This window comes from Natator depressus, chromosome 7 (genome assembly GCF_965152275.1).
Source record: "Natator depressus isolate rNatDep1 chromosome 7, rNatDep2.hap1, whole genome shotgun sequence".
Taxonomy (NCBI): Eukaryota; Metazoa; Chordata; order Testudines; family Cheloniidae; genus Natator; species Natator depressus.
In genome coordinates, this window is record NC_134240.1 from 23380816 (window position 1) to 23406534 (window position 25719).

Sequence of the window (25719 nt, forward strand, 5' to 3'; positions counted from 1 at the left end):
AGGCACGCACAGGGATTGGTTTGTGCAGAGTCAATTACTGAACCAGGCCCTAGTCTAAGGGCTGGTCTACGCTATTGGGTGGTGTCAAACTAAGTTACCCAACTTCACATAGCTGAAGTCGACGTACTTAGATCTACTTACCGCAGGGTCTTCACTGCCTTGTGTCGACGGGAGATGCTCTCCCGTCTATTCCCCTCGTGCTTCTCGTTGAGGTGGAGTACTGGAGTCGACAGTAGAGCGATCGGCGGTAAATTTATCGCATTTATGCTAGACACAATAAATCGACCCCCGCTGGATTGATCGCTGCCCATCAAGCCAGCCCATAGTGTAGACAAGTCCTAAGAAACAACAAGGGTATGTTCCAAACAATAGAAGCTAATAGCTCAGTGCTTCTAAATTGTAAAGTGTTGTTTTAAATAATATTAGCTCTTCCCATTCTCCCCTCAGCCTAACCATCATCAGCTGGCTGAATTCTTGCAGACATCAGAGCAAGATGAGTGTGTTATGGTTTCAAAGGTAAAAGCTTCTAGATATAACCCAGTTTTAGACCTGTTTTATGGTTGGCTTGTTTCATTTTAAAATAGAAGTTGCAAAGTAAACTTGAATTGTATCTGTGCCCGTAAACCACTTTTTATTGGTGTTTGCATTAACCCTTGCTAAGCAAGTTAGAAAAGTGACTAACACACTTGAAATGATGCAGGAAAGCCTTGTATCTGTTACTTTTGCTTGTCTAATTTTCCTAATTTAGTGTCTTTTTATCATCTGTCATTTTTTATTTACTAACATGGCCTCCCTGGGGAGCCAGAGGGGAGATTGCAGATTAAAAGAAGCATTGATGGGAAATATATGCATTTTAAAAAGGTTACTTTTCTTAAACTGTAAACAATTATACCCTAGCCTGTTTCCACTGAAAGTAGGGCCAAAAACTCCCCCAGCCTCAGCAGGAGCAGGAGCACATCTTTCATTTGGTTTTAACATTTTGCTTTACCTGGAGGGGTGCTGACCCCCTTGCCTCACCTACGGAAGTCAAGGGGGGTTGCAGACGCTCAGCCTGTCATGCTGTAAGGCCCCAGATGAGTGCCTTAGGTATGTCAGGATCAGCCAACTGGATTAGAACAGCCCTCAAAATTGTAACCTTGTGACAGCTGGTTGGTGGCCTGGGTGAAATGTGTTACTGCCTTAGTCCTAGTGCACGGGGGTGAGTCACACAAACCCAATCCTGCCTCCCAACACATCATCACAGCTGGTACTAACTGTGCCCCTGGTTAGCAATGTCCATAGACCGAACAGGCCGGAGGCTGAACTCCCCTGCCATCCCTAGTGGGGGCCTGCACCCCTGGGGCAGGGGTGAGGCACCGCGGCAGAGCAGTATCTCAGGGAAGCGTCCCCCTCTGTTGCCTGTTCTAGGGACGCAGAACTTCAGTATCTAGGGCTATCAAACTTAGGCCCCGCTTTTGCTCCCATTTAAGTCAATAGCAAAAGAACCAAACCAAACCATTGGATATCCTTGAAGCAAATTGCTGCCCTTCTTCAGCATCAATTTCACTTTTAAAAGGATTTATTATTTTAAACTTTAAAAATCAGTTTGTTGTTAGAAACACTGGTGTTGTGCTAAACTGGTTTAGAGTCTATAATACATTGAACTCCTTATGACAACATACAACCCTGAGAATGCTCCTTGGTATGTGAACATTCAAAAGTTTGTTTTTATTTCTCTAAACCCATTAGCTTTTAAAACATATTGATAATCTAGCCTCACAAATTTTAAACTAATCATTCCACTGGTCATAATCACCCTTGTAATATTTTAGCCCTTGTAATATTTTAGCCACACACACATACACACACACACACACCCAACTTGATTGCATGAAACGGCACAATTGCTTTCACAAAAAAGGTATTTTATTATTCTTAGCAGTATTCACCTTGAAGGAATATGAGGAAAGCATACACTTTTTACAGACAATATATAAACATGTTGTACATAATTAACAATAACTTAATTCACTAATCCAAAAATAAGCAAAATAAAAAATTAAGAATAAAAACAGAAAATACTGCAGAATTTTTATGCTGATACAAGTACAAAATAATTTAAATCTTGACTGCCGTTGTCTACGCTGCAGTGACTGACAATATATTGCACTTTGTCAACTGTATCAGTAACCCACTCCTTTTCCCCCCACTCATCACCCCCCAAATCCTGCAGAAATTTGAGCTGGGTACAAATAATGTACAACTGTACCATAGTAACAGGTAAAAAGTAAAAAGACCAAATTTTGACTCAGTAAATTAAAAATTCTTACAGCATCTCCCAACCAATTCCCCCCCCCACCCCATTCATTTATTTCCACTTTTACAAAGTGCACCTTACACAGACCAGAAAAAGGAGGAAAGCAGGATTTCCATGGCTGCTTGGTCCTTACTTCATTATCAAATATCTCAATTACCTATTTAGGAAAAAAATGTACATCCATTTTTATGTGGGTTCGTTTTTAAGCAGAACTTTTGCAGTAAGATACAATTGGCTTGATCAAAAAAAATGGAGAAAGAAAGAAAAAGAAAAAGCTTGTCACAGAATTAAGCTTACGCAGTTTACATTTTCGAACCCCTCTGCTCACTGGGGCATTTTCATCAGAAGTATAGCTAAATATGTACATCATATGTTATACTGGAGCTTGTTTTCATGAGAGTCATCAGGTCACAACAATCAATAGAATACACTTCACATTGGCAATAGCTGTTTTCAGTTGTTTACGTACAATATGGTTTAATAATGGGAGACTCATTTTTTATTTGTTTTTTTTTTTAGATATAAAATGCGCTATGGGAAATAGTTGTCCCCCTTGGAACGTTACCGTCCCTCAACGCCTCAGCTGTTGCTGCCTCTTGGATTTGAAGGGTATGTGAAGCTGAAACTGATTGTCTCTCTCTCTTTCTCTTGTCCAGTGATCTTAATCCACTTTCTGCCCTTCCTCACTCCCAGATGTGAACTGTGCCGTAGCCTGGATGCCTACAGACAGCACACGCTCTGGCTTTGCATGGATGTGGTAGCCAAACTACGGTGAGTTTACCAAAGCAGCTAGTCTGTGTCTTAAGCAACAGCTGCCCACAAGGCAGAACAAAATGCTTTAACCTCCAAAGGGTTTGAATGGGATTTTTTCTGCCTTGCCCTGGTTGCTGATAGACTCCTAGAAGTTAGATGGGACAGATGAATAAGACCTCCTCTAGCTACTTCCACCTGGCACAGAGTTGTTCCCTACAGTGTATTTTTTTTAGTGATTTGTCCTATTTCGCTGTTTGTGGAATAGCATTTTTTTTTAAATAAAATCTTTCATGTTAAGAAAAAGAATGCAGGCATTACGTCAAAATAATCCACATCTTGGGCCCATTACATTCCCATATTCCAGGTACATTTTTGCTTTGTTTTCCCCCCTCTCTCATCCCTTCCCTAACAGATCTTTTTGTATGTAACGTTGATGAAGACAATCAAGGGGTGGCTGGTTAGCGCACACTTCCCTCCCCCCCGTTATAAAGCTGTGTTTATTCTAGCAGGGTTGACACCCCACCCCCCAAAAAAGGCACAAAATCATGCAAGTCAGAAGGTTTGAGGCTCTTTGTGGAAAACAAGAGCAAAATAAATGATGACTTTCTGTGTCTGATTTCCTTTTAAAAATTAAGTTTTTATAAAGTTGTCCTGGTTTCCCACCCCTTCTCCCCCAGACAAAGTCCACCATAGAAATCCAGTATGGGTGGCTACCAGCCAGCTTGCTCCGCCTTTGGAGGCTGCTATCTCTTTACAATATTCACAGTAATAACAGAGAAAGGAGAGCCAGTTCCAGCATCCGTCTTCTGCTGCTTCTGCCACCTTTGCTTTCTGCTGGGCCAGCAGGTATTAAACAAGTGAGTTTTTCGTTTTCCTTATACCTGAGGGGCAAAGTGCATAACAGGCACCATTAAGCATTTCTGCAGCAGACTCATCATTGCAGGGTTTTAGTCCAACCCTAAGAGTTCAACCACATTGGCGCAAGGTCCCCTTTTTCCTTCCCTATGTTCTCCTCTTGGCAGAATCTTTCCTTACTCAGTGTCATCTTAGACAGAGCCCCGTGTTCTTATCTCTGTGTGGGTCTCTTGATACTCAGGTTCTATCCCATGGCTGTAACCATGCTGGATGGATGTGGATGTCCAAATGAGATGCTGGAAGATGGGTGAATGGGAGTAGGTGTTGGTAGGATGTGTCCAGAGTGGCTAAAAGGTGGCAAATGCCCCATTGGTGCCATGTGACTGGCGAGGGCAGCGGCACTGAATGGAGAGGATTTCTCCTGCATGCACTTGGACAGTTCCTCAAAACACTCAGAGCCTTTCTTGCTTTTCTTTGATTTGTTGGACATTTTCCTATTCCTGGTCTGAATTCCTTCCTTCTTCATGGTCAATGGCCTGTTCACCTGCAAGAAATGAGAAAATCAGGCTCATGCAGACAAAATGACCTTATTGTGCAAAAAGGAAAATATTTGGACAGCCCCCATGTGTTTTCCTGGACAGAGAACTTTTTCTGGCCAAACAAAATGGTGTTTCTCTCTTGTTTATATTGATTTGTTTAATGAAGCCACACACACAAACCCCAGACATGAAAACAAGTTGGACTGAATTTGGCAGCTGATGGCCATCCTTCCCTTATGCTTACCCTTTGCCCCCCATTCATTTCCTAATAGAAGAGATCAAACAAGGCAGCACACACTGACCTGAATTCACTTCTAAAATGGGAGTGGTCTCTTCCTAGGAAAGCTGCAACCTCAGTTACTTACATTTTAAATAATGTTCTAACGTGTCGAATGATTCCTGTTCCAAATTCATTCTTTTTTTTTTTTTTTTTAAATCTTTACTATTAAAAACAAACAAACAAAAAACTTGACAATTCTGCACAGAGGATACCTCCCCCCTGGGATTAACCTTTGCGCAGAATCCATTTCAAATGGCCTCTGCATTGCTGGAGAGAGAAAGCGCAAACATGCTTAGTTAAAACTAGTGTTGTAACTCTATTTTGCCTGATTTGCCCAAGCTTTAGAAGCCAAGCTAATACATTGTAATGTCAGTGAACTTAGCATCACTATGCCAACAAAGAATGGCTCTGAGTCCCCAGGGGAACCTGGGAGGGAGGAAAAAAAACCTGAAACCAATAAAAGGCCAGTGCATGCCATCCAGTTAAAGCATCAATCCCAGCTAAGCAAGCAGAGACACACAAGACAAGCAAATACTCACATTGTGCAATTTATAGTAAAGTCCACAGGCATTACAAACTGGGTCTCCGTTTGCATTACGTCGCCATAAGGTGGTGGTGGTTGTCTGGCAGTTGGCACAACAGGTCCCTGCTCTCCTAGCCGCTGACTAACCAAAAGAGAGGGAAAATTATTGCGTATACTTGGAACAAGCCCGTTTTAAAGGTCAATTTAGGTCCAATATGTAGGATTTGTAACTAATCCCAAATCTATTTACAAAACAGAAAGGTCAGAGAAGTGTTGCTTTGATTTTTTTTTCCCCCTTCGGGTTTTGCTTGTTTGTATTTAAATGGTCCCCCATTGTAACAGCCACCCAAATATTGGAACATTTGGCTACTGCATGAAAACCAGACAGTGAAGCTGAGTAGTCTATTTTCCTTGTCCAAGACAAAAATAATGCAAAAGCTAAACAGCACTAATAAGGGGCAGAGGGGAGTGGGGGAAATACATTTGTTTTTAAAAGCTTTCCCTTGTAATGCTCCACATAAATTCAAGATCACTTTGATTTTTAAAATATTCTTATTACGAATTTGTTAAGCGCCAACAGTGTTTATAGTACAAAACAAGAAAGGAGGACTTTTAGAAGATGATTTTTAAACTGATCGTGTCCCTGTAAAGGTGACCAGCAAGGAAAACCAGCTGCATTACTTAGATGGGTGCCGTATTTATCATAGCCATCACTAAAATTTCAGTTTCCATTTACAAGTGAAAGAGAAAACAGAACCAGCTCCAACTTTTGTTAAATATTTAGCAAACCTAGTCTCATGCCTTTCAGCAATGATTGTGCTGCCCCTGCTACTGCCTCTATCCCTATTCATTTTCTAGGCTGATAAGCCCCAAAAATATCCTCTCTTAAAATCTGATGCTTTTAATCAGATTGCTCTGCTGACCCGTGGCGGGGCAGAGGGAACCTTTCAGCCTTACCAAATGAGAACAGCAAGATAGGAAAAATGTAAATGCATGCAAAAGACCAATTGATTTCAGTATATGAACTTGAGTGAGAGACCCTACAATAACACATCCTTGGACAAGGGTGGCATTTCAGAAGATGTTAGGAGTAGACAAAATGCACCCCGTATTTTGGGGAGACATCCTTATTAGGAAGGTTCAAAGATGCTCTAGGAAATGTTTAGAATACATTCCATTTTGTACAACCCAGAGAATTCTGAGAATTAAATATTTATTTATAAAACACCTACATTGTGCTAATTTTCTGGGGGCCCTGCTCCCTAAGGATTTTTACAGTTGGCTACAAAAATCCTAGGGACAAGCTACTGCCCATCCCTTCCTGCACCCCAGCAATGCTCCTCTCAAGGCATTGAGCTTCTGGGAGAATCTACAACATAACATCCTAGAACATTGGGTTTTCTCTGTGATCAGGGCTTTATGCACCACGTAATGCATTTTCCTCTGCCCATCTGCTCTGCTGGAGAGTTGGCTAAATATCAAACCATAGATTGGTCCTGCTCTGAAGATTATGGCCCTGATCTTGCTCTTATTTATAGTACATGCTGGTGTAAATCAGAAGTAACTCCACTGAAGGCAGAGGAGTATTCAGTAAAGTGAGACTAGAATCAGGCCATGGAGATTTATTTATTTCAGTCCCCCTGCTAGCCTGCAAGAACAAAGCCAAAAGCCAGAGCTGAGGCAGTTTGTACCCCCTAGTGCATGCACATGTAAGCAAACCAAAACACAACTAACTTTAGGCCTTCAAGCCTTGACAATGTCATTTTGACATGCAATAAAAAAACTAATATTAATAAACCCGTAAATGAAGACAGTCTTCTTCCAGTCCCAACAAATGGAGTGAACCACAGGGGGAAAAAAATTATATATATATAACATTTAACAAAAACACAACTGAAAAAAATCTAGCTCCCCAAAACTCCTTTCAGTGAGCTAAGTCGGGCAATTTCCCAGCCCACTCGAAGGTGAAGAGCTATGTTTGCATATTTGAAATGGCTTATTGATACTAAACTATGCTGCTTAGCTCTGAGGCCTGTACCATTCAGTCTGGCAAGCACTTCAGATAATGTTACACTGTTGTCTTAACATTTTTCTGTATGTGTCAGTCACTGTAGAAGGAAAGCAAGTCATTAAGAAGCTTGCATAGTTGAAATTCTGGCTCACTACAGAAATCCTCTTTATCCCATCCCAGCATTATATCATTAAAACCAACTCTCCTTCCCTCCTCCCAGGCCAGTAAAATGTCCCCAAAATGGCCAAGAGATTTAGGGACTATAAATCACATGGCTCCAAAATATATATATTTATTATTCTTAGCATTTTACACATTATTTGTGGAGTAGAGTGTATTAGAAATTTCAAAACAGCAAGCATGACTGGCATGCCTTGCCTATAGAAACTCTCTAAAGCTTTTAGAGTCAGGAAACAGATACACAAAGTTTCCTTATCTTTAACGTACAGATATCCGGATAGGAAACTACTACCAGGAGCTTAGAAAGGACATTTTTTTTTAATCACTCAAATGAAAATACAAAGTATAGGTGACTCCATGGAAAAATAATAGGGTTAAAAAAAACACATTAGGGGATTGTCTGAGGAGGGAACCAATATTAGTATTGTCATGGAATAGAAGAGTGAAAATTACTTCATGGCCTTTATACAAATAATTATTAAGTAGGGAGCAGTGGGTTTGACTCATTTGATTTTTTTGTTTTGTTTTTTGGGCTGGAATTTTTTTTTTTTAGTACATGTTGGAGTCCAGTCACGCTTGTAACCCTTTCACTTCTGAACTGCCCCACGAGGCCAAATAAATGAGAAATCAAATGAAAGCTGTCATCTAAGGATCAAAGTGTGTGTTCATAAGGAGAAAGACAGCTACACATCGTGCCCCATATCTTCCAACAGGAACAGAGTGTAGGAATATAATCGAGATTGCTAGCCTACTTACATTCTATACCTTGGCATGTAGCTGCTATGGGTGGAGTCCCTGCAATCTGTCCTTAGGCTATGCCGTGACCTCTGAGTGACATGAGTCTCATGTACAATACAACATCTAGCATCCATGCGGGGTCTGAAGCACAGGAGATGAGTGAGACACACCATGGGTGGGTCTGCGTGTGGTCCCTTTGTATAATTTATCCCCAAACCCAGCAGAGACAGACACCTACCAGTCTTCGTTTAGGTTTAATGAGTGGTCGATTTTGACCGTTCATTTTGTGGTAGAGCCCGCAGGCGTTACACAGGTAATGCCCAGTGCCGTCTCTTCTCCAGAGAGGGGTGGCAGTAGCTCCACAGTTCACACACTCTCTGCCTTCTAAATGGAAACACGAAGAAACCGGATTTCTTTCTTTAAAAACAAATTCACAAAAGCTTTTTGCATTGTCCTTTAGGCATTTTCCAGAAGTCAAAACAGTGCATTATTCAAGCATAATTAGACAGCATTGATTATTTACAGTACATGTGGCAAGGCTCTTCTTAGTGTCTCTAATACAAACTAGCACTCTATGTTGTGATCAAAAACCAGTTGCTCTCTCTGCAAGGTGAGAAAGAGGGACACTCTTGTTGTGTCAAATGGCACTTGTATCATTTCGGTACAACAAGAGCTCCCTTACCATGTAATGTGCACCATTCCCCTGCCATATCTATTGCACCTCTATGGCTAGATCACATATATCCCGCCACACACACACAAAGCAAAAATTTTGAAGGAAAAGGGGTATCTGGGCCAAAAGACACTTTGCTGCAAGTGCCGCAATATCCTAAAATAAAGCAGGGCAGCTTGGAAGTGGATACAGCATCTAAATGGTTCAATCATTATTTTTATTTTAATTTAGCAAAACTGGTTGAAATGCAACACTTGAAAAAACTGTATCTAAGCAGGCACTCTGGAACTTATAAAAACAGCTTTTTTTCTGTACTTTACTTTTTAAGTGGAAAATTTTGATTTGGTGGAGAGGTTTATCTGACTCCTACTCTTTCCTCATTTGTTTTAATACTTTAATTTTTGGTGAGTGGCAACACTGGCCTGATTCTACAGTGGCCCAACTAGCATTTAAAAATACCCAAAATCCAATTAAAGATATTAGCTCACCCATCTTGTATCTCCAACTAGAATACCACATATAATCCCTTAGATATTTGCTGCCTTTTTTGTTGTTGTTGCTTTTTGTTTTGGCCTCAAAAAGCTATTTGCTTAAAGTTCACTGCCCCTGATGGTTTGAGGGCTGGTCTGCTTAATATAGGAAATTCTCTTAACACAGTTTATGCAAATTGTACAGTATTTAACTGCAGAGGAAACTATTTTTGCTAGTAACTGGAGCAGGCCTTGTCCAGTTCAGCAGGGCTTGTGTCTCCTTCCATCTAGGGAGTGGGTGGCTTTTAAACAACACAGTCTGCAGTGAAAAATGAGGGGAGTTCTGCGTTCCTAGCTTTTGTCCCTCCTAGGGCAGGAAGCTGCAGGAGTCGTCGTGTCGTGAGTCTTAGTTTCCCTACAAAAACAGTGAGTGGTCACGAACTTTCCCCAGTTCCATGCGCGGGGGCTCCCATCAAAACAAAACAAAAAAATCAAGATCACTCACTTCCCCCATCTAATAAAATCCTCGAGAACTAAGGGACCCAAAAAAGGCCATTAAGGATCCATTTCTCTGCAGTGACTCTTCGAGCTGTTTCTAAAAGCAGTCGGGGCGGGGGGGGGCAACTCTATTTTAAATTTTCTTTTCACGGTTTAAAAAAAGAAAAAACAGCAGCCGCATTTCAAACACTGGGGAAAAAATCCCTTAAAAGAGCAATTTGAAATAGAGCTGATATTGTAAAATGTCTGATCTTTTTGTTGCAAAATTCCTAAAAGAGATCAGGTTTCTTAATTAATGGCCGCTTTCAAAATAGCAGATAGAGGGGTGTGTGTGTACACATATTTAGTTTTGTTTAAAGGTGGCTTTAAAACGCTATCCCAAATATATACTTTTATTTTGTTCCACCGATGGGAAGACAAACGGGGAAGAGGATTTAGGTGAATAGAACAACATACAGTTGTCTTAATTCGTCTAGATATTCAGCTGGGGACACTTGAAAGTGAGATCAAAACTTGAGCCATCACTGAACGAGCTGGCTTCAGAAGACACTTTTAGGGAAAACTGGAGTGAAGAGGGGAATGCTCTGCGATCCGTTTTTAGCAAACAGGGTTGGGTCTGAGGCAGAGAACAATCATGTCCGATCGCATTTTCTAGTTTTTATTGAGTTGGTTTAAGTTGGCGTTTACTAGGTACCTTTGGTCCTCAGTACTGGTGTGTAAACTATTAAACTTTTGCTCCTTGTGTGATCTGAAAGAAATCAAGCCCTCTTCAGTTTTAAGCAACTGGCTTGGTAATTTCAATTGTGAATGTGTGCTCAATGCTAAAAGCGCACGACTGGCCTTTTCTCTTATTAATAAAGGTGCAAATTTATTGCAAGGAAACAGAAGTAAATTCCCCTCATGGAGTCAATGGGAGTTTCACCGAAGTAAAGAGTGCAGGATCTGGCCCAGAATTTCCAGTGACTAGAACCAGCCACTGTCTTTCTTTTTCTGTGTGAAATTTTGCCGTATAAACCGGTATTTGCATAATTTAGATCTGCCAGTTTTTTTTCTTGTAGGGATTACTGTGTCCCTTAGGCCCTGCCATGAGACTGATGCAGAGCAGAGAGCCAGTGACTAGACCTTTAAGGGAGGCTGCTTGCCCTACCAGCAGTTAATCACAGAAAAGCTAGGTCCATTTTTCAGAGCTGCCCCAACAACAGCGTGTTTAAAAAATCCAGGGGGATGAGATTAGGATGTATCTCGGTGCCAACAAAGTAAATCCACCCTAACCTCCTCGTCGGAGTGCATGTAAAAAGCTGTCCTCTTGGGGTTTTTTTCCAAACTAGAATCATGGTACACGCATTCCAGCCTTCCTCAAAAACACACATACACAAACCTGACCTACAACACCCCCCTACTGCCCGCGACATCAACCAACCCCCCAGGCAAACACCGCACAGGCGCTGCAGAGATCAAGGAGTGGCAGGGCTTACCTGAGCAGGATCTAGCTTTGCTCCTCTGCTTGGGGGTGAAGCTGGAGGCTGGGCCGCCGAGGAAACTGCCCGGGTGGAAGAGGCTGCTGCTGTACTCATGAGCAGCCGGCACATAGGAGGGGTAGGTGGGGATGGGGTGGTGGGTGGAGGGCTGGGCCCCCATGGAGGTTAAGCTGGTCCTCAGCGGGCTGGCACTCTCCATCTTCATCCCGTCCGACAAAGACACTTGGTACTTGATGGTCTCCTTCTCCTCCTGCCTGGCCCCGGCCGAGGAGGAGGAGGGCGAGGCTGCGCTGGTGGAGTTGGGGTCCGGGGACACCTCCTTGGGAGGGGTGGGTGGGAAGCCGAAAAGGTGGGAGCCGGAGTGCGAGGCCGGGGTGAGCGAGGAGACCGAGGCCGTGCTGGAGGTGCTGCTGCCCGGGTACACGGAGATGGCCCCGGGGGCTCCAGCGGCGGAAGGGTGCAGGGGCCCTTTGGTGAAGGGATTCACCGTCCACGGGTTGTGGTGATGGGCTGCCGAGAGCGCCGCTTTGCCGCTGTCCAGCCAGGGGATCCCGGGGCTGTGGATCAGGTGAGGCCGGCACATTTGACTCCCAGTCAGACGGGCTGTGGGGAGAGGGGAGTTTCACTATCACACAGGCCAGCCCGGCGAGGAAGACGGGCCCTGCAGAGCGCTGGGGGGCGCGGACAGAGGGCCTGCCCTGCGCAGAGGGGGCCGGGGAAGTGTCCAGCGGCGGCTCTCGGTTCAGCTCCGGTGCCCTCTGCGTGGGACGCGCCTAGAGCCAGATCGCCGGGGAGGGAGATCCAGCGCCCGCACAAGGACACCCGCCATCCCCAAGCCAACGGAGCAGCGCTGTGGCTGGGGTGAATGGTTCACAGCAGACGTGCCCTGACGAGACAGGGGGACAACGCAGGCTCCCCATGCCCGCCTCTCCTCTCCCTATCCAGGCGCCAGCAACACCCTGCAAGCCCCGAAAGGCTCCCAACCCACTTGCCCCTTGGATTTAACAGCAAAGAAAGCAGCAGCCACAGCCTGCGGAGCGACCAAAGCACAGTGTCGGGGGGAGCAGCCCCTCCCCCCCCCAAAAGAAAAAACCCACTAGCTCTGCAGGCTTGGGGAGCACTTTCTCAGCTGCTACTAATACCCCGGTCCCCCCAAAATAAAATCTACCCGTGATTTGAATTAGTTTGTATTTCATATCCGGGAAGTGCCCGTGTCTCGGGACTAGGAAGTTTCTTTGGTCTGTATGCGCGCACCCACCCACCCACCCTCTCAGTCTATTTCCCCTTCCTCCCCCTCCTCCCCCCATCGGTTATGTCTAGGGTTAAAGTCCACCCGGGCTTCCCTTTCGAGCCTCTTTTCTCGGCTCTCCCTTTCCAGTGATACTGAAGCAGCCCCCAGACAAACCTGGTCTCTAGTCACTCCGCGCCCGGCACAAGCCCACAGAGGACCCGGGGAGAAAGTAAACTGGGGGGGGGGGGAAGAGACCGGTGCAGATTTACCGTGAGCTTGGCTGTAGGACACCCTGGCCCTGGCATGGGCCGAGTTGGCATAGTAGGGGTTGCCCTGGGAGTCCAGGTGATTGAAGAAGACATCGACTTCATCCGGAGGTAGGAGCTGCGCCGGTTCCATGTAGTTATGAGCCAGTCCCGGATGGTGCGTCTCCGGGTGCTGCCCGTTCAGCACGGCGTGGTGAGCCATCCAGCGAGGCTGGTCGGTGGCGACTTCCATGCCGGCGCTGAATCCCCCAGCCCACCCCCCAGCCGGCACGGATTGGTGATGGGTCGGTTCTAAAACCAGAATGATACAAACGGCAGGTGGCTCGTGTTTGTCTCAGGACTGGCGGGGGCGGGGGGGAAAGCCAACGTGTCCCTCTCTCTTAGCTGGAAAGTTGTGGCGAGAGGCTCCCTGCGACACGCCCGGGACACCACCTGTAAGAGGAAAGGAGTGGTTAGTACTTTACATGGCTATTCAAGGGTGGCGCGTCACCCTCCGCATTTTCCATCTGGTTTGATCTAATTCCGCAATTCCCAACATGCAGCTGAGCGGGGGTAGGAGAAGTCCCTCTTTGTGCCCCCCCCTCCAAAAAGTCTCTCTTTGTGCTCCGTCGCCCCCACAAGTTCTTACCCTGGGTTCACCTCCCCCCGCCCCCCAAATAAACAGCATCTGTTTTCAAGAGCTTTTTTTAAAAAGGTTTCCTCTTTTCTACAAACGTCAATAAGAGTTTTTCCAGCTGCCTTGAGGGGGTGGGGGTGAAAAAGTAAAGCCAGCAGGTCTCATGTCACCTACTTATACCAACTCGAACTGACACAAAAGCAAAAGGGGAAAAGGAAAAGTGAAAGGAATGTTCAGAGAAGGAGAAGAAGAAAAAGCAGCAGCAGCTCAGAAGCAATTTCCCTGCAGAATAAACCCAGCTCTTCTTCCCCCCCCCCCCCAACATACTTACACAAAGTCCCTCCAAGTGGAGTGAATCTAATTCCAAATGTTTGCAGAGTTTCTTTCTGGGGTTGTAAGTTTAGAGGGTGGGAGAGGGGTGGTGATGGATGGTTGTTTGGAGGATGCGAATGCAGAAGAGAGTGAGTGAGAGAGAGAAGGAAGAGGAGGATTGGATGGAGGTTCTTACTCAGATGGCAAGCTCCACTTATTCTGGCCTTTTTTGTAACATCCCCAAAGCATCCTATGTCAGCCCTGGCGCCAGCTGGACTCAGTTCAGTAGACATGAACTAGGGGCGACGCGCAGGGCTAAGAACCTCCGCCCAGCCAATCAGCGTCCTAGCGCCCAGCCTCGCGCTGCCATTGGCCCCAGAACTCCACATTCCCCTAATTTACTCCAAACATCTTAAAAGAGCTGAACCCGCCAAGGACAGAAAAGACCCCCCCCTCCCCTCCGCCCACCTCCCACTATCCCCGCTTCCACTCTCCCCTCCCCGCAGCAGCATCCAGGTCCGCCTGTCTTGCAGAGCTGGTGTTTGTTTGCGGCTAACGTTAAATACCCCGCCACGCTCCAGAATAAAGTTATGAACAAATTATTCCAACCAGTTTCGGGGATCGAAATACATGCACCAAAGGAGTGAAAGGGGGGACACCTAAGTAGGTCAGGAGGCTCTCCCAGGAAAGATGCCCGGGCAGCAGCCTGTTAGAAGACGCTCACAAACCCGTTTTAACTGAGTTGCTAATTGCCTCACAAATCTATAAAAAAATTAAGGCAAAATTATGTTTATCTGTTTATTTGATTGGAATGTGAACCTCAATCGGGAGTACGCTGTAAAGACAGAATCGGATCGTGCAGGCTCTCCTTAGACAAAATCTCCCATTAAAGTGAATGGGTATTCTGTGTGAGTAAGGACGGTGGAACCGGCTCCTAAACAGAAAAGGTATTTGATAGGTAGAGATTTGATAAGAACATGCTCGTTTTCTTTCCTAAACGTTTAAGCGTGATGCGTTTGCCCCAGTGAACTCTGGCTGTTTGCTCGGAACGAATGCAGGTTATTTTAGCCAGTTGCATTAATACAGGACTCGTTTCTCATTTAACCAGGACTCTAGTTTTCCCGAAGCAGGACTTTAAATGTTCGAAAACCCCGGATTCGGGCCGTTAGCAGATGTCTGATTTGTCCCGGATTGTTACCGTCCTGTTCGTTCGAAAGAACTGAATCAGCAAAATAAAATAAGATTAAAATGAAAATAAACCCGCACAAGCCTGCTTGGAGCCCACCTGGGGTGGGCGTGTAAACTAGAGGGATTAGGAGCCCAAAAATCCATTTGAGTCATTCGTTTTATAGCTAGTCGTTGGTTGTCTATTTTCGGGCCCGATCCTGGCGACTTGTCTCTCGCGCAGAGCCCCCCTGGACTTCCCTGGGACCCTTCCCTGAAATCTCTTGAGTAATGCGGGCACTGGGCTCGCTGACTTGCCTGTGAGTTTGGGCTGCGCGCCGAAAGCATGGTCAGGCCCAAAGCGACATTACAGCGTTACAAATCTAGGAAACACCCAGATAATGAGAAAAAAACACCCTTGTTTAAGTAAGTGTATGTTTGTACTAGACAATAAACAGCCTGAAGCGCAGGGGACCAGTCCTGGCCCTCGGAGCCCGACAGTGCTATTTCATCCGGAACCTTTTTAAAACTCATTTTTATAAACCCTCTCTTTGTTTTGGGTTGGTTTTTTGACGTATTTCTGTCCGTTTGAAGCAGCGGAGGCTTTCAACCCGCCTGGTATAGGGCGGATGAGAAGTGCAGTCCGAATCAACAGGCTTTTTATGCAGGGAGCTAATTAATTTATCACAGTTTGAAGGTCCCACTTTTAACTGCCTGTGTACTTCGAAAAGCGGCTCCAGAGAAGGGGGAAAGAAGGGAGAGGCGGCAAAGAACAACAGGGCGACAGGAAAATACAACTAGGACTAACATGGTGTGGGCCAGGTCCCTACCTACCCCTAAAAATATTGTTATTAAAAAAGAACTAATTGACTGATAGGTTTTGGTTGGTTTTTTAAAAGCTGTTTTCATTTTATTGTAAATCCTCTTATCTCCTAGATGCAGGAAAATAATTGTTGACATGAATAGATTTCAATGGTGGAATCAAAGCAAGACAAATGCTTCTCTCTCCCATCCACCTCAGAAATGAAGACTATGCTAGGGAAGAAAAGTGGGTTCGGGGGACCCTGTGGAGATGTTTTTGAGATTGGCCCCAAGTCTTGTCACATTCCTTACTTTATGTGTAAGTTCCATACTTATTATTCCTTCTACCAACTCATTTCCAGGTCACAATGGAAGAGGTGGAGGATGGTGGCTGGTTTGGAGAGGTGTGTGTGTGTGTGATCTGGTTGTATCATTCTGGGTGGTGTACATCTCCTCACCTCCCCTACACTGTAGGGCAACATTTGGGTGCTTTGGGGGACAGGGAAGAGTTATGATCGGGTTATATCATGGGCTGGGGAGTCCCCCCACTCCACCAGGCCAGAGGGGTGTGTTGGGGGAGAGAGGGGAGATGTTGTGAGCAGGGTGTAATATGCTTGACAGGGAAGGAGGGTAGATCCTCCCCACTGTAAGGCAAAATTGATGTATGTGTGTTGGGGTGTGGGTTGTGATCAGGTTGTATTGTCCTGCGGGGATATCTGCCCCCTCGAGATTATTTGTTTAATTAGATCAAATTATATAATCCCCCATGGGGGTGGTGGTTAGGGGAGGATTGGGAGGGTGGTCAAGTTATATAATCCTACAACACCCACAATGTAGGGTGTCTTGTGGTGGGGGTGTTCAGACTATATAATCACACACACAATGTAAAGCAGGAGTGTGTTTTAGGGGGTGCTTTATATGATCACACACAGAGTGTAGGGCAGTGGTGATGGTGACCAGGTTTTATAACGCCCCCCCCCCAAAAAAAACAACACCACACCACACACGAGGATAGGGCAGGGCTGGGTGTGTTGGGGTGACCAGGCTATATAACCCCCCCCGCAGGGGCAGGGCTGGGTGTGCAGGGGAAGGTCTCCCTGCAGAGGGGAGGGGGGCCGGCTCGGAGGATTGACAGTCAGTAATTGGGTAATAGGAGGCTGCTTCTCCCCAGCCAGGCGGCCCCAGTCACTGAGACGCCGGGGCTCTGACGTCACCCGCCGCTGCCAAATTCGCCAGGAAATGAACTTTTTAATAATAATAATAATACAAGACAAACCCCTCTCTCCTCGAATCGGGGCGGGTTCTCCCTGGGAACTAGGGGTCCCGGACACCCCCAATTCCTGCCTTGCCCCCTCTGCTGCTCCTGCCTCCATCCCTGCCACCTTCCCACCCAGACAAAACAAGTCCAGATTTTCAAGGCAAGCGGGGGCCAGACACTGAACAGCCTCCCCCCTCCCCTTTTTTGGCATCTTCCTCTCCGCTGGCTGCAGGCTGGGCCGGGCTGCGGGGCAGGGGGCTGCGGGGACTGGGTGGGAAGGGGGCTAGGATTCCCCCCCCCCCGGCGGGCTTCCTTGCCCCTCTTGGAAAACTAAGGCGAGCCGGACTCCTGCGCCGCTAGCTCCGCTGCCAGGATCCCCAGGGCCCCGGCCCCGGCCCCAGCTTGTGCAGGCGGAGACCGGGAGGTGGGCGCCGCGCGGCCGTGGGGATCCGTGGGAGCTCAGCAAGCTCCGGTCCCGGGCTCTGCTCGGGGTCTTTAGGACCGGGAGCACCCGGGTCGGGGGAGCCGGGCTGAGGATGTGCCGCCGCCGGCCCCTGCGGGAGAGGGGAAGCCCTGCACTCCCCAGCCCCCCGGCGGGGTGGGAGCCGCAGAGCGATGCAGTTGCAGCCGGCTGGGCTGGCCCGGCCTCGGGAGGGGTCGGGGGTTGGAGACAGGAGGTCTGGCTGCGCCGGCCGGGACTGGGCTTGCTCGGAGCTAGCCGGGGCAACACAGCGCAGCCCCCCGCGGGCTCAGCCAGCCCAGCTCTGCTGGTGGGGAGGTGGGAGGGAGGAGGCGGGGGTTGCTGATGTCTGTGCCCCGGCTCTGAGCCAAGGCCGGCCGGGAGCTCGCCCCAAGCCTGCATCCTGTGCGACAACCCGGGCCCAGAATCCTGAACCTAGCCCCGTCTTCACACCACCACCTCCCCATGTCCTCGGATTCTCCCCCCTTCAGGGCTTCCCCTTGCCTGCCCGCGGTCCCCTGGCTTGGGACCTCCCCGAACCCCTCTCGCCCAGCCCGCCCTCCCCCCACTCACACACTTCCCGTTTCTTTTCAGCCAGTGAAAGGGATTAAAACAGGAGAGAAGGGATCGTACGAGTAAGTCTGTCAGCGTCCCCACACACACACTCTCCGGTGAAATCGGGGCCCGGGGAGACGTACCCTGACATAGATACAAACTGAATTAGAAGCTGCCACTGCAGCCCCCTATGCAGGATTTAGTACAGTATAGACCCAAAGATAAACTCGGCAGCATTAGAAATTCCTGGATGATTTATTCGGATTCTGGTGTAAGGGAGCTTTAGCAGATATGATCTTCCAGTATCAGACTGTATAGACCGCAGGCTCTGTACCAGGCCTGGAGTGTGAAGGAGGGAGAGAGGTGACAACCTCTTTAAAAAAATAATTAAAACTTATCTATATTTTTTCACACACCCAAATCGATCTGTTCAATGAAAATAAGGCGATTTCAGATCAGGTATTTTTACTTCCAAGTATCAAACTGCAAACAACAGACGGGAACAACAAATCTCACCGCGTTTGTTTACTAGAAATAAATGCTCTCCTGCCCCCGTTTGCAAAATTAACCGGGAGGGGGCTGCTGGGAGAATGTTTTAACAGATCCGAACAAACATTTCACACTGAAAAATCACAGATCATCCAGCAGCTCCCCGCAGAACGTGATTGCAAAAGCTCCCGCGAAAGTGTGGGGAAGAATCCGAGTTCGCCGCAATGGCTGGGCTGTTAATGCGATCGTATTAACACCGGCTTTAATGCGCTCCGAATGCATTCTTACTAATTAATACCAACCTTTTTAATTATTTCCCCGCTGCAATGGGCAAGGCGGCGTTGGGGGGGGGCTGTTTGTTTTAGGCAGGTGATAAAATCGCAGTTAACGAGCTGATAATTCGTTCATGTTTGTTTTAAAAGACAAATTGTAAAGATTAATCAGGCTGCTTGATTTATGGAGCTACAGACCCCAAAACTGCTTGGGAAACTCTCCCTGAAGCCCCCGTGTCAGATTACCCTGCAGCCGGCCCTTGCCACTTCCCTGCAGCCAGGGGAGCTCGCTGCTTCCTCTGCAGATCTTGCCTACAACATCCACATGCCGGCAAGGAGCGGGAGGGGAAAAACCCAACCCGTCCGCGGGGCATTGGGGAGACACTGGAGGTGGGGAAATACACGGTGCCGCTTCCTCCGCAGACATGAAAATACAAAATCCAGCCGAATGCCCTGCCTGTCCGTCCCCGCCGCCGCCTCTCTCTGGGACTGGATCGTGTCGCTAACAGAAATCCTTCACTGGCTTCCTTTGCCACCAATGGTTTCGGGGTATTTCTGACACTCTTACTGACCTCGCCCAGGCTTCTGGGCACCTTCTTCCTAGCCTCTTATTTTCCTGAAAAGTCACAGTCTCCCATCGGCCGGTTCTTATTATTAATGAGTGTCTCTATGTATTATTAAGTTTCATTATGTCTTCTGAGCAGCTGCAGGGTCACTGCTCCCATGCACTACTTTCCGCCGCCTTGGGATGACCCCTCAATCGCGCTTTCCAGCTCTTCTCTTTAAACTCCTGACAATAAACAGCGAATAAAATCGTCCTCCCTTTTAAAAAAACCCTTTTAAAAATACCCCTTCCCCGTGGGATACAGGAGTTCAAAGGCGGTTTAATTCTTTCCAGTGAAATCGCTCGACACAGCGTAGAACTCCTGCCTGTATTACAGATCCACCTCCACCGATACTTACTTGAGCGCAGGGCGGGTGTGTGGAAATTGTGCTTAATAGATCATTATGAATTCGATTCCAAACGTGTTTTGAGAACTCCAGGTTCAGTGATCTCCGCGCCTCTGATTTACAAAGTGCTTGTTCAGCTCGTGGCAGTTCAGTGCTTCGGTCTTGTTTGTTAGGGTGGGTTTGTTATTAAATGCCCCCACTGCAGCAACACCGTGGGGGCAAAGGAGCAAAGCTGCATGCTGGGGACGTTTATTTAATTAATGCACTCATCGGAACATAAACTAACCCGCACAAGGACCTTCGGCGCAGAAGCTTAACTAATCTTCTGGAGCTGAGATTCAGCCTGTTTCACACGGCTGGTTAAACAACTATTCTGTCAATTTTATTAAAGTCCTCTCTGGAGAGAATCTGCCTGAACGGGCGGTGAGCTGCAGGACTGCAGCCAGCCGGCTCCGGTCCCTGAAGTCACTCCGTGGGCCCTGCATTCCCCCATCTCTATTCCATAGCCTCTTCCAATAGATTGCTAGATTTATTGGCTGTTATATGCAAACACAAGGTACGCCAAATGCATTACAAATCGCCCTCCTTCTTTGCACATACCATAGTCTGCAGGGTATGGCAACTGAGAAAAGAAAAGAAAGAATTGTGTCAGGATGAACTCCAAACATCAAATCCCACCTTTTATTTTCAAGTGTCTCTCTGTATATTTTCCAGACAAGCCGATAAATCAGCTATCTGTGCTTTCTGATAGATAGATAGGTAGATTAGATAGATAGATAGATCTGTGTGGATTTATCTAGTGAGAGCGAAAACTGGTAAAACAGAAATGCCTCTTATGAGTTATAAAGTTTTCTCCTCAGACTGGCTGTCTATCTCTCAGGGCTGGCTTTTTTATCTCTTTTTATACAACAGTTTTACTAACCTTAATTTTTTGTTGTAATTTTTAAAGGGAGATCTTCCAGATCTGGAAGCACAGCTGGTTATTTTAATTTGATTGACAAGTGATGTCATCTCCTTAAGGGGGGGATGGAACATGTTTTAGCAACAGTTAGTGGGGCCATTTGATGTAGCAAGACACCTGTGTCTGTGATCAAAGCGCAAATATATTGGAAGGCAGAAAACATATGTGCCCAGACCTACACGCAGACTGTTTATTTACATGCCCTCAAGGTTTGCCCCTGTTTTATTTGACGAAATCTCAATTTAAGAGACCTTATGCCAGACTCTAAAAACAACAAGAAGTGGGCAAAGGTTCAACAGGGAAATAACCAAATCCCCATGCTCTGCTGTAACAGAATGTGGACACTGAACGTTTGGGGAGGAAAGCGGTGGCGGAGCTAATTGATAATCCCTGGCCTGTCCGTGCGGATGGGGAGCGGTTCGGTACCCGGGAACATTCAGCCTTGCCCTTTGTGACAGTTTTCTTTTTGGCAGTTTTGGACTTTTCCTATCATTTATCTTGTTAATTAGGCGAGGAGGGAACTCCGGCCGTCTCCTACCTCCTTTCACGCCTTTGATATAGATATGACAACGGATAATAATTATCGCAATCTGTAAACTCTTCACGGGCAAGGTTCCTCATCAGACCACGCCGCCGCGAAGTAAATACAAGAAATCTCTCGCCCCAACTCCGCCCCAGCCATCAGAGCTGCAATCTCTGTGCCCCGATCCTGCTTCACGGGGGTGAAGTGCTAGGTACAGTGGCGTACACTAACATGTCATCTAACATACCACAGCACAGACTATGATTTAGCATAAATTCCTAGCCTCGCCTTGTCGCTCTCTCATTCAGATGTATTGTTCGAATTGCAACCGCATCGACTTTCCTCTTTGTTTCAACTTCACTCACCCTGACTGCAAACCCCAGGGGCAGCAGAAGTTTTTCCTCTCTTTGTAACCCTATTCTTCTCGTCCTTTCCTCTGTGCAACTAATTGGTGCAGCCATCAAAAACGGAGGAAAGAGCGAGCGAGCGAGAGGCGCACTTAATTAACCCCTACAGGGTCTGAGATAAGAGGGGCTGCACACTGCACGAGCCATGTCGGAGGGCACGCAGGCTTCGGGGGCGCCTTTGCGTCTCCGTGCAGACCTTGGCGGAGCACAATGCAAGGTACTCACTGCTGAGAGGGCCGCTGGTGGTCTCCCGCGACGCCCGTCCCCTGCAGCAGCAGCAGGAGCCAGATCCTCAGTGCCAGCAGCATGAGGTGCAGAGTGGGATGTGTCTGTGTATGGGGGGGGGGGGGAGGCAGAGGAAGCCGGCTGCGCTGGAGCTGGGGGGGGGGGAGAAGCAGGCCTGTGGATGTAACGCACAGCCGCCTCGCTGCTCGCCGGGGCTGCTGCAACCCCGAGTCTTCCAGCAATCTGGCTAAGTCAGGTACAGAAATAGAAACACGTATGACTGGCGTCAGAAAGGCACACACACACACACACACTCTTCCGGGTTAGCCCTCGAGCCAGCAGCCCCGCAGCCTGCTGCGGCAGGTACAGAGCCCGCCAGAGCCTTTCTCCCCGCGGCCCGGGGAAGTGGGGGACCCTGCCCGCGCGCACACGCAGCCCGGGCGGTGGCGGTCCTGCCGGATCGGCTCCGCACCCCGGGGAGGGGGAACCGAGAGTCTGCCAGGCAGAGCAAGGCACCGCCGCGTTTGTTACTGTCATGATTATGTCCTCTGCTGTTAGTTAAAATACTAATCATTGTTCAGAGCCTAGCCGCTACAGGGAGTCTTTGGTTAGAAATACGAGCAGTCACTTTCCAGCCCTTCTCTCCAGACTTTTCCCAGTGTTCCTCTTCCTTTCGTTTTCTTTCCTGCTTTCTTTCTTAAAATACGACCTGCATGACTAGTACATTTTTAATGCTGGCTAAGAAGGTTATAAAATGACACAGTTACCTCTTAACCGCAAGCCCCCATTTAAGCTGCATAAAAACAGAGCGATTTAGGGAATAAATCACCGACCACGTACTCTTCTTAACTACTGTAAAAGCCTTGCCTAGATCTGCCCCCCTCCTCCCCCAAGCCAGGTGATTCAGATCGGATATTTTGCCCATTGCTCCATGGGAGTTTTCACTCCCCACTGGGTCACCCCTCGTGGCTCTTGTTTTCCCTCCTGGCTTTTTTGGTTGTTTGGATCCTGTTCTCTCGAAGCGCCTGACAACTTGTAAATTCGTTTTGTTCCCCTGCAATTTGTTTGCAATTTGTCCATCCCGGTAAAGTTCCCCAGCCCTGGAACCTTTGTGTGGCTTCCCTGGTCGCCTCACTGGCTCCCCAGTTCTCCTCACCCCGGGCGCTGGGCACAACGATCTGTAGGGCATCCCTTACTTGAGCCACCTTGTTTAATACTGTGTATGCTCCAGCCCAGAGTCTGTTGCCCCAGACCTGGTCGTGCCAGGCAGCCCCAAACCCCAGCACCACCCCACGGCTTTGGAAATTGCCAAACCTACTTCTGCTCAAAATGCAGCAACTGCAGCGATAACGAGGATAGTACTACTAATAATTAATACGTGCAATTAATAACTGCTTCCCCGATTGTAATGGTAGACGGTCTATGGGACTCTCATACCAAAGATTTCGTTGCAGGGTTCGATTTTCTGGACGCATATTTCGATGTCAATTCGGGTGTCAGATATTTGGGGCCCGATCCTGCAGTTCTTGCTCAGGCAACAACACTTCCATGGAGAAATCGCCTGAGTTAAGGCTGCAAGATCGGGCCCTGGAAGAGAACGATTCGATGTCAGTTTCAGACCCAGATATTTAGTTTTTGGTACAATTAGCTGTCTGCGACAACTGATTATCTATCTATCTATCTATCTATCTAAAATAACTAATCATTGGAATGATACTATGTATTTGGGCAGCTGCTTTACTTGCCAGTTTCTTTGGACATGGCCAAATCTGAGTTAAAAAAATTAATAAAGATGTTACTCTTGTTTCAGCTTCTCGCTCTCCAACCAAACAAGCCAACCCTGGCTCCAAATCCTGCACCCGAACTATTCTTATTGAAATCGCCTCAAAGCCATTCAGTCTCCAGGGTGGATTTCTCTCCCAGTCTCTGCACCCCACAGCAAAAGGAGAATAAAGGGGGTGGGGTGGGGGTGGAAGAGCTGCCTTGGGAAAAAAACGCGGTTGAAGCCTATAGTTGGGTAATTTTAAAACATGCAAAGCTGTGTAAATCTGCTGCACGGGACTGGGGCTGCAAAGGCTCCCTGGTTAGGCAGGTGCAAACGGAGCAGAACCCAGGGCCGGCGGAGATGCGGGGCTTTCCAGGGGAGAACAAACCCTCGCATCTTTTTATTAACAAATCTGACAACAATGAGAGAGGGGGGATAGGACGGGGCCAGGCGTGTGGGGGGAGGGTCAATTTAACATTGCACCCCCCATTGGTGAAAAGAAATAAAGGTTCCGAAGTGGAGCTGTTTTTTTAAAAAAATGATAAGCCATAAAGACACATACTTAATCCTGGGAGATTCACTGCTATTAATTCACGGTGGTTTGGTTTAGTTTGTTTATTGGGCCATCGCAATAATCCGTGTTCTTCCCTCTTTGCGAAAGGAATAGTTTGGCAGGATGATGTGGCGTTTAAAACGCTCTCATTCTTTAGCTGTAATAGGGCCAGTCTATTAGAAGAGAAAGTATCTGGGAATTCTAAAGTGACTGCGAGTTTAAGAATGAAAAAACACTGTTCATTAGAAATCAGTTTCCGACCTAGATCCATCTAATATATAAATATACCAGCAAAGCAGTTTGAATCTTTGATCGCTTCTTTCATACCTGAGTTGCAAGATAATTTGGGGACACAAGGTTTACATTATAAACAGAAAACTACCCGCTCTTTCCCAGTTTCCAACCCTCTTGGTTTATTTTAATCTCTGAGCCTGCTATTCGCTAGGGGTGAAATGTTTTTCAAAACAGATAAAAACCACCCATTTCCAGTGTGAATGAGAACAAGATTATTTCATAGGAGCTTACTCTTCCGCGCTGTATGTCTCTAGATTTTCTTTGAAGCATCGCTTCATTTGGTCAGTAAATTTGGTCTGTAAATTATTAAATTTTCTAAGGATGGCTTTACCTGTTTGCAGCTAGTTCAAATAAGAAACCAGCCGTGTTATAAAGCAACCATGCAACGCGAACGATTTTTCCCCCACCAGATATGTAGTAGATCTGCACATTTTTAGAAATAAATTCTGTGATTTGTTCTGGAAGAGGAAAAACTACCCCAAGAAATGCCCTAAATCATCTGCAAAGACAAGACTGGTTTATTTAAAACACCGAGCACTAGTTCTTTATTTGACACGCCAAGCTGTTCTCTGTCACTGGGCAGTGGCCGCTCTTTAGATAGACGGGTCCCTCATGGAGTGGCTTGGGAACAGCACCCAAAATATTCTGCATTTCCATCCAAGCGGCCAGTGACAAATGCATAGGGGCTGTTTAGGGGAGAGTCTGTAATAAACAACGCTCCATCTCCCCTTGCTAAGAACACCTGGCTGCAAGGACAATCTCTCCCTGTCCAAGTGCACTGTCTCCCTGGGAGCCCCGCTGTGTCCACTTTCTCCAGTTCATCACAGCCCCGGCGAGGAAGAGTTGCAGTAAGCTCCCCACATCCGCAGCCAAAGCTCTCTGTTTCAATTGGCATTTCCCCCCTCTGCCGAAATGAAAGGTTTTTAATCTACAGCCCGAGGAAGCAGAGCCCCAGCCCCGTTTCTCAGGGCACTTTCTCACGCGTTTATTATTTGTAATACCCTTACCTTTTCCCTACAGTGACTTTTCTTCTCCTGCTTCTTGATCTCCTTCCACTGCGTTCTTTGCTGGGGGGCTGGGGGTCTTCTTCTCTCTTCCTGGGCTCATTGACAGCGGCGCAGGCACATCTGGAGCCGCTAATAGTGACCACACTTTCGCCTCTGCCTAGCTCGCCTTCATGTATGTGAATAAAGAGGAAGGAAAGGGTCTAAATGGCTGGTGAATGCATAAGCAGGCCAGCAGAGGGGTTGCCAGGGGTAGGCAGTTTAAACCTGGCAGCAATTTTCGAGCTGGTCTTTTTCCCCCGTTCCCTCCCCTTCTCC

General features: G+C 47.2%; 1 protein-coding gene across 5 annotated transcripts; it reads right to left on the reverse strand.

The window, feature by feature from the left end:
* Positions 1-2369: 2369 nt before the first annotated feature.
* On the reverse strand, positions 2370-25719 carry GATA2 (GATA binding protein 2). Of its 5 annotated transcripts, none has more exons than XM_074957657.1 (6): positions 25405-25719; positions 12795-13223; positions 11292-11897; positions 8414-8592; positions 5263-5388; positions 2370-4448 (listed from the first exon to the last, which is right to left on the reverse strand). In XM_074957657.1, exons 2-6 carry the CDS (start codon positions 13021-13023, stop codon positions 4149-4151), a joined length of 1440 nt encoding a protein of 479 aa, XP_074813758.1. In that variant the 5' UTR covers positions 13024-13223; positions 25405-25719; the 3' UTR covers positions 2370-4148. The 5 variants fall into 5 exon arrangements, with proteins under 5 accessions (XP_074813758.1, XP_074813760.1, XP_074813761.1 ...); XM_074957659.1 differs by lacking the exon at positions 25405-25719 and adding an exon at positions 21786-21890; XM_074957660.1 differs by lacking the exon at positions 25405-25719 and adding an exon at positions 13916-14012.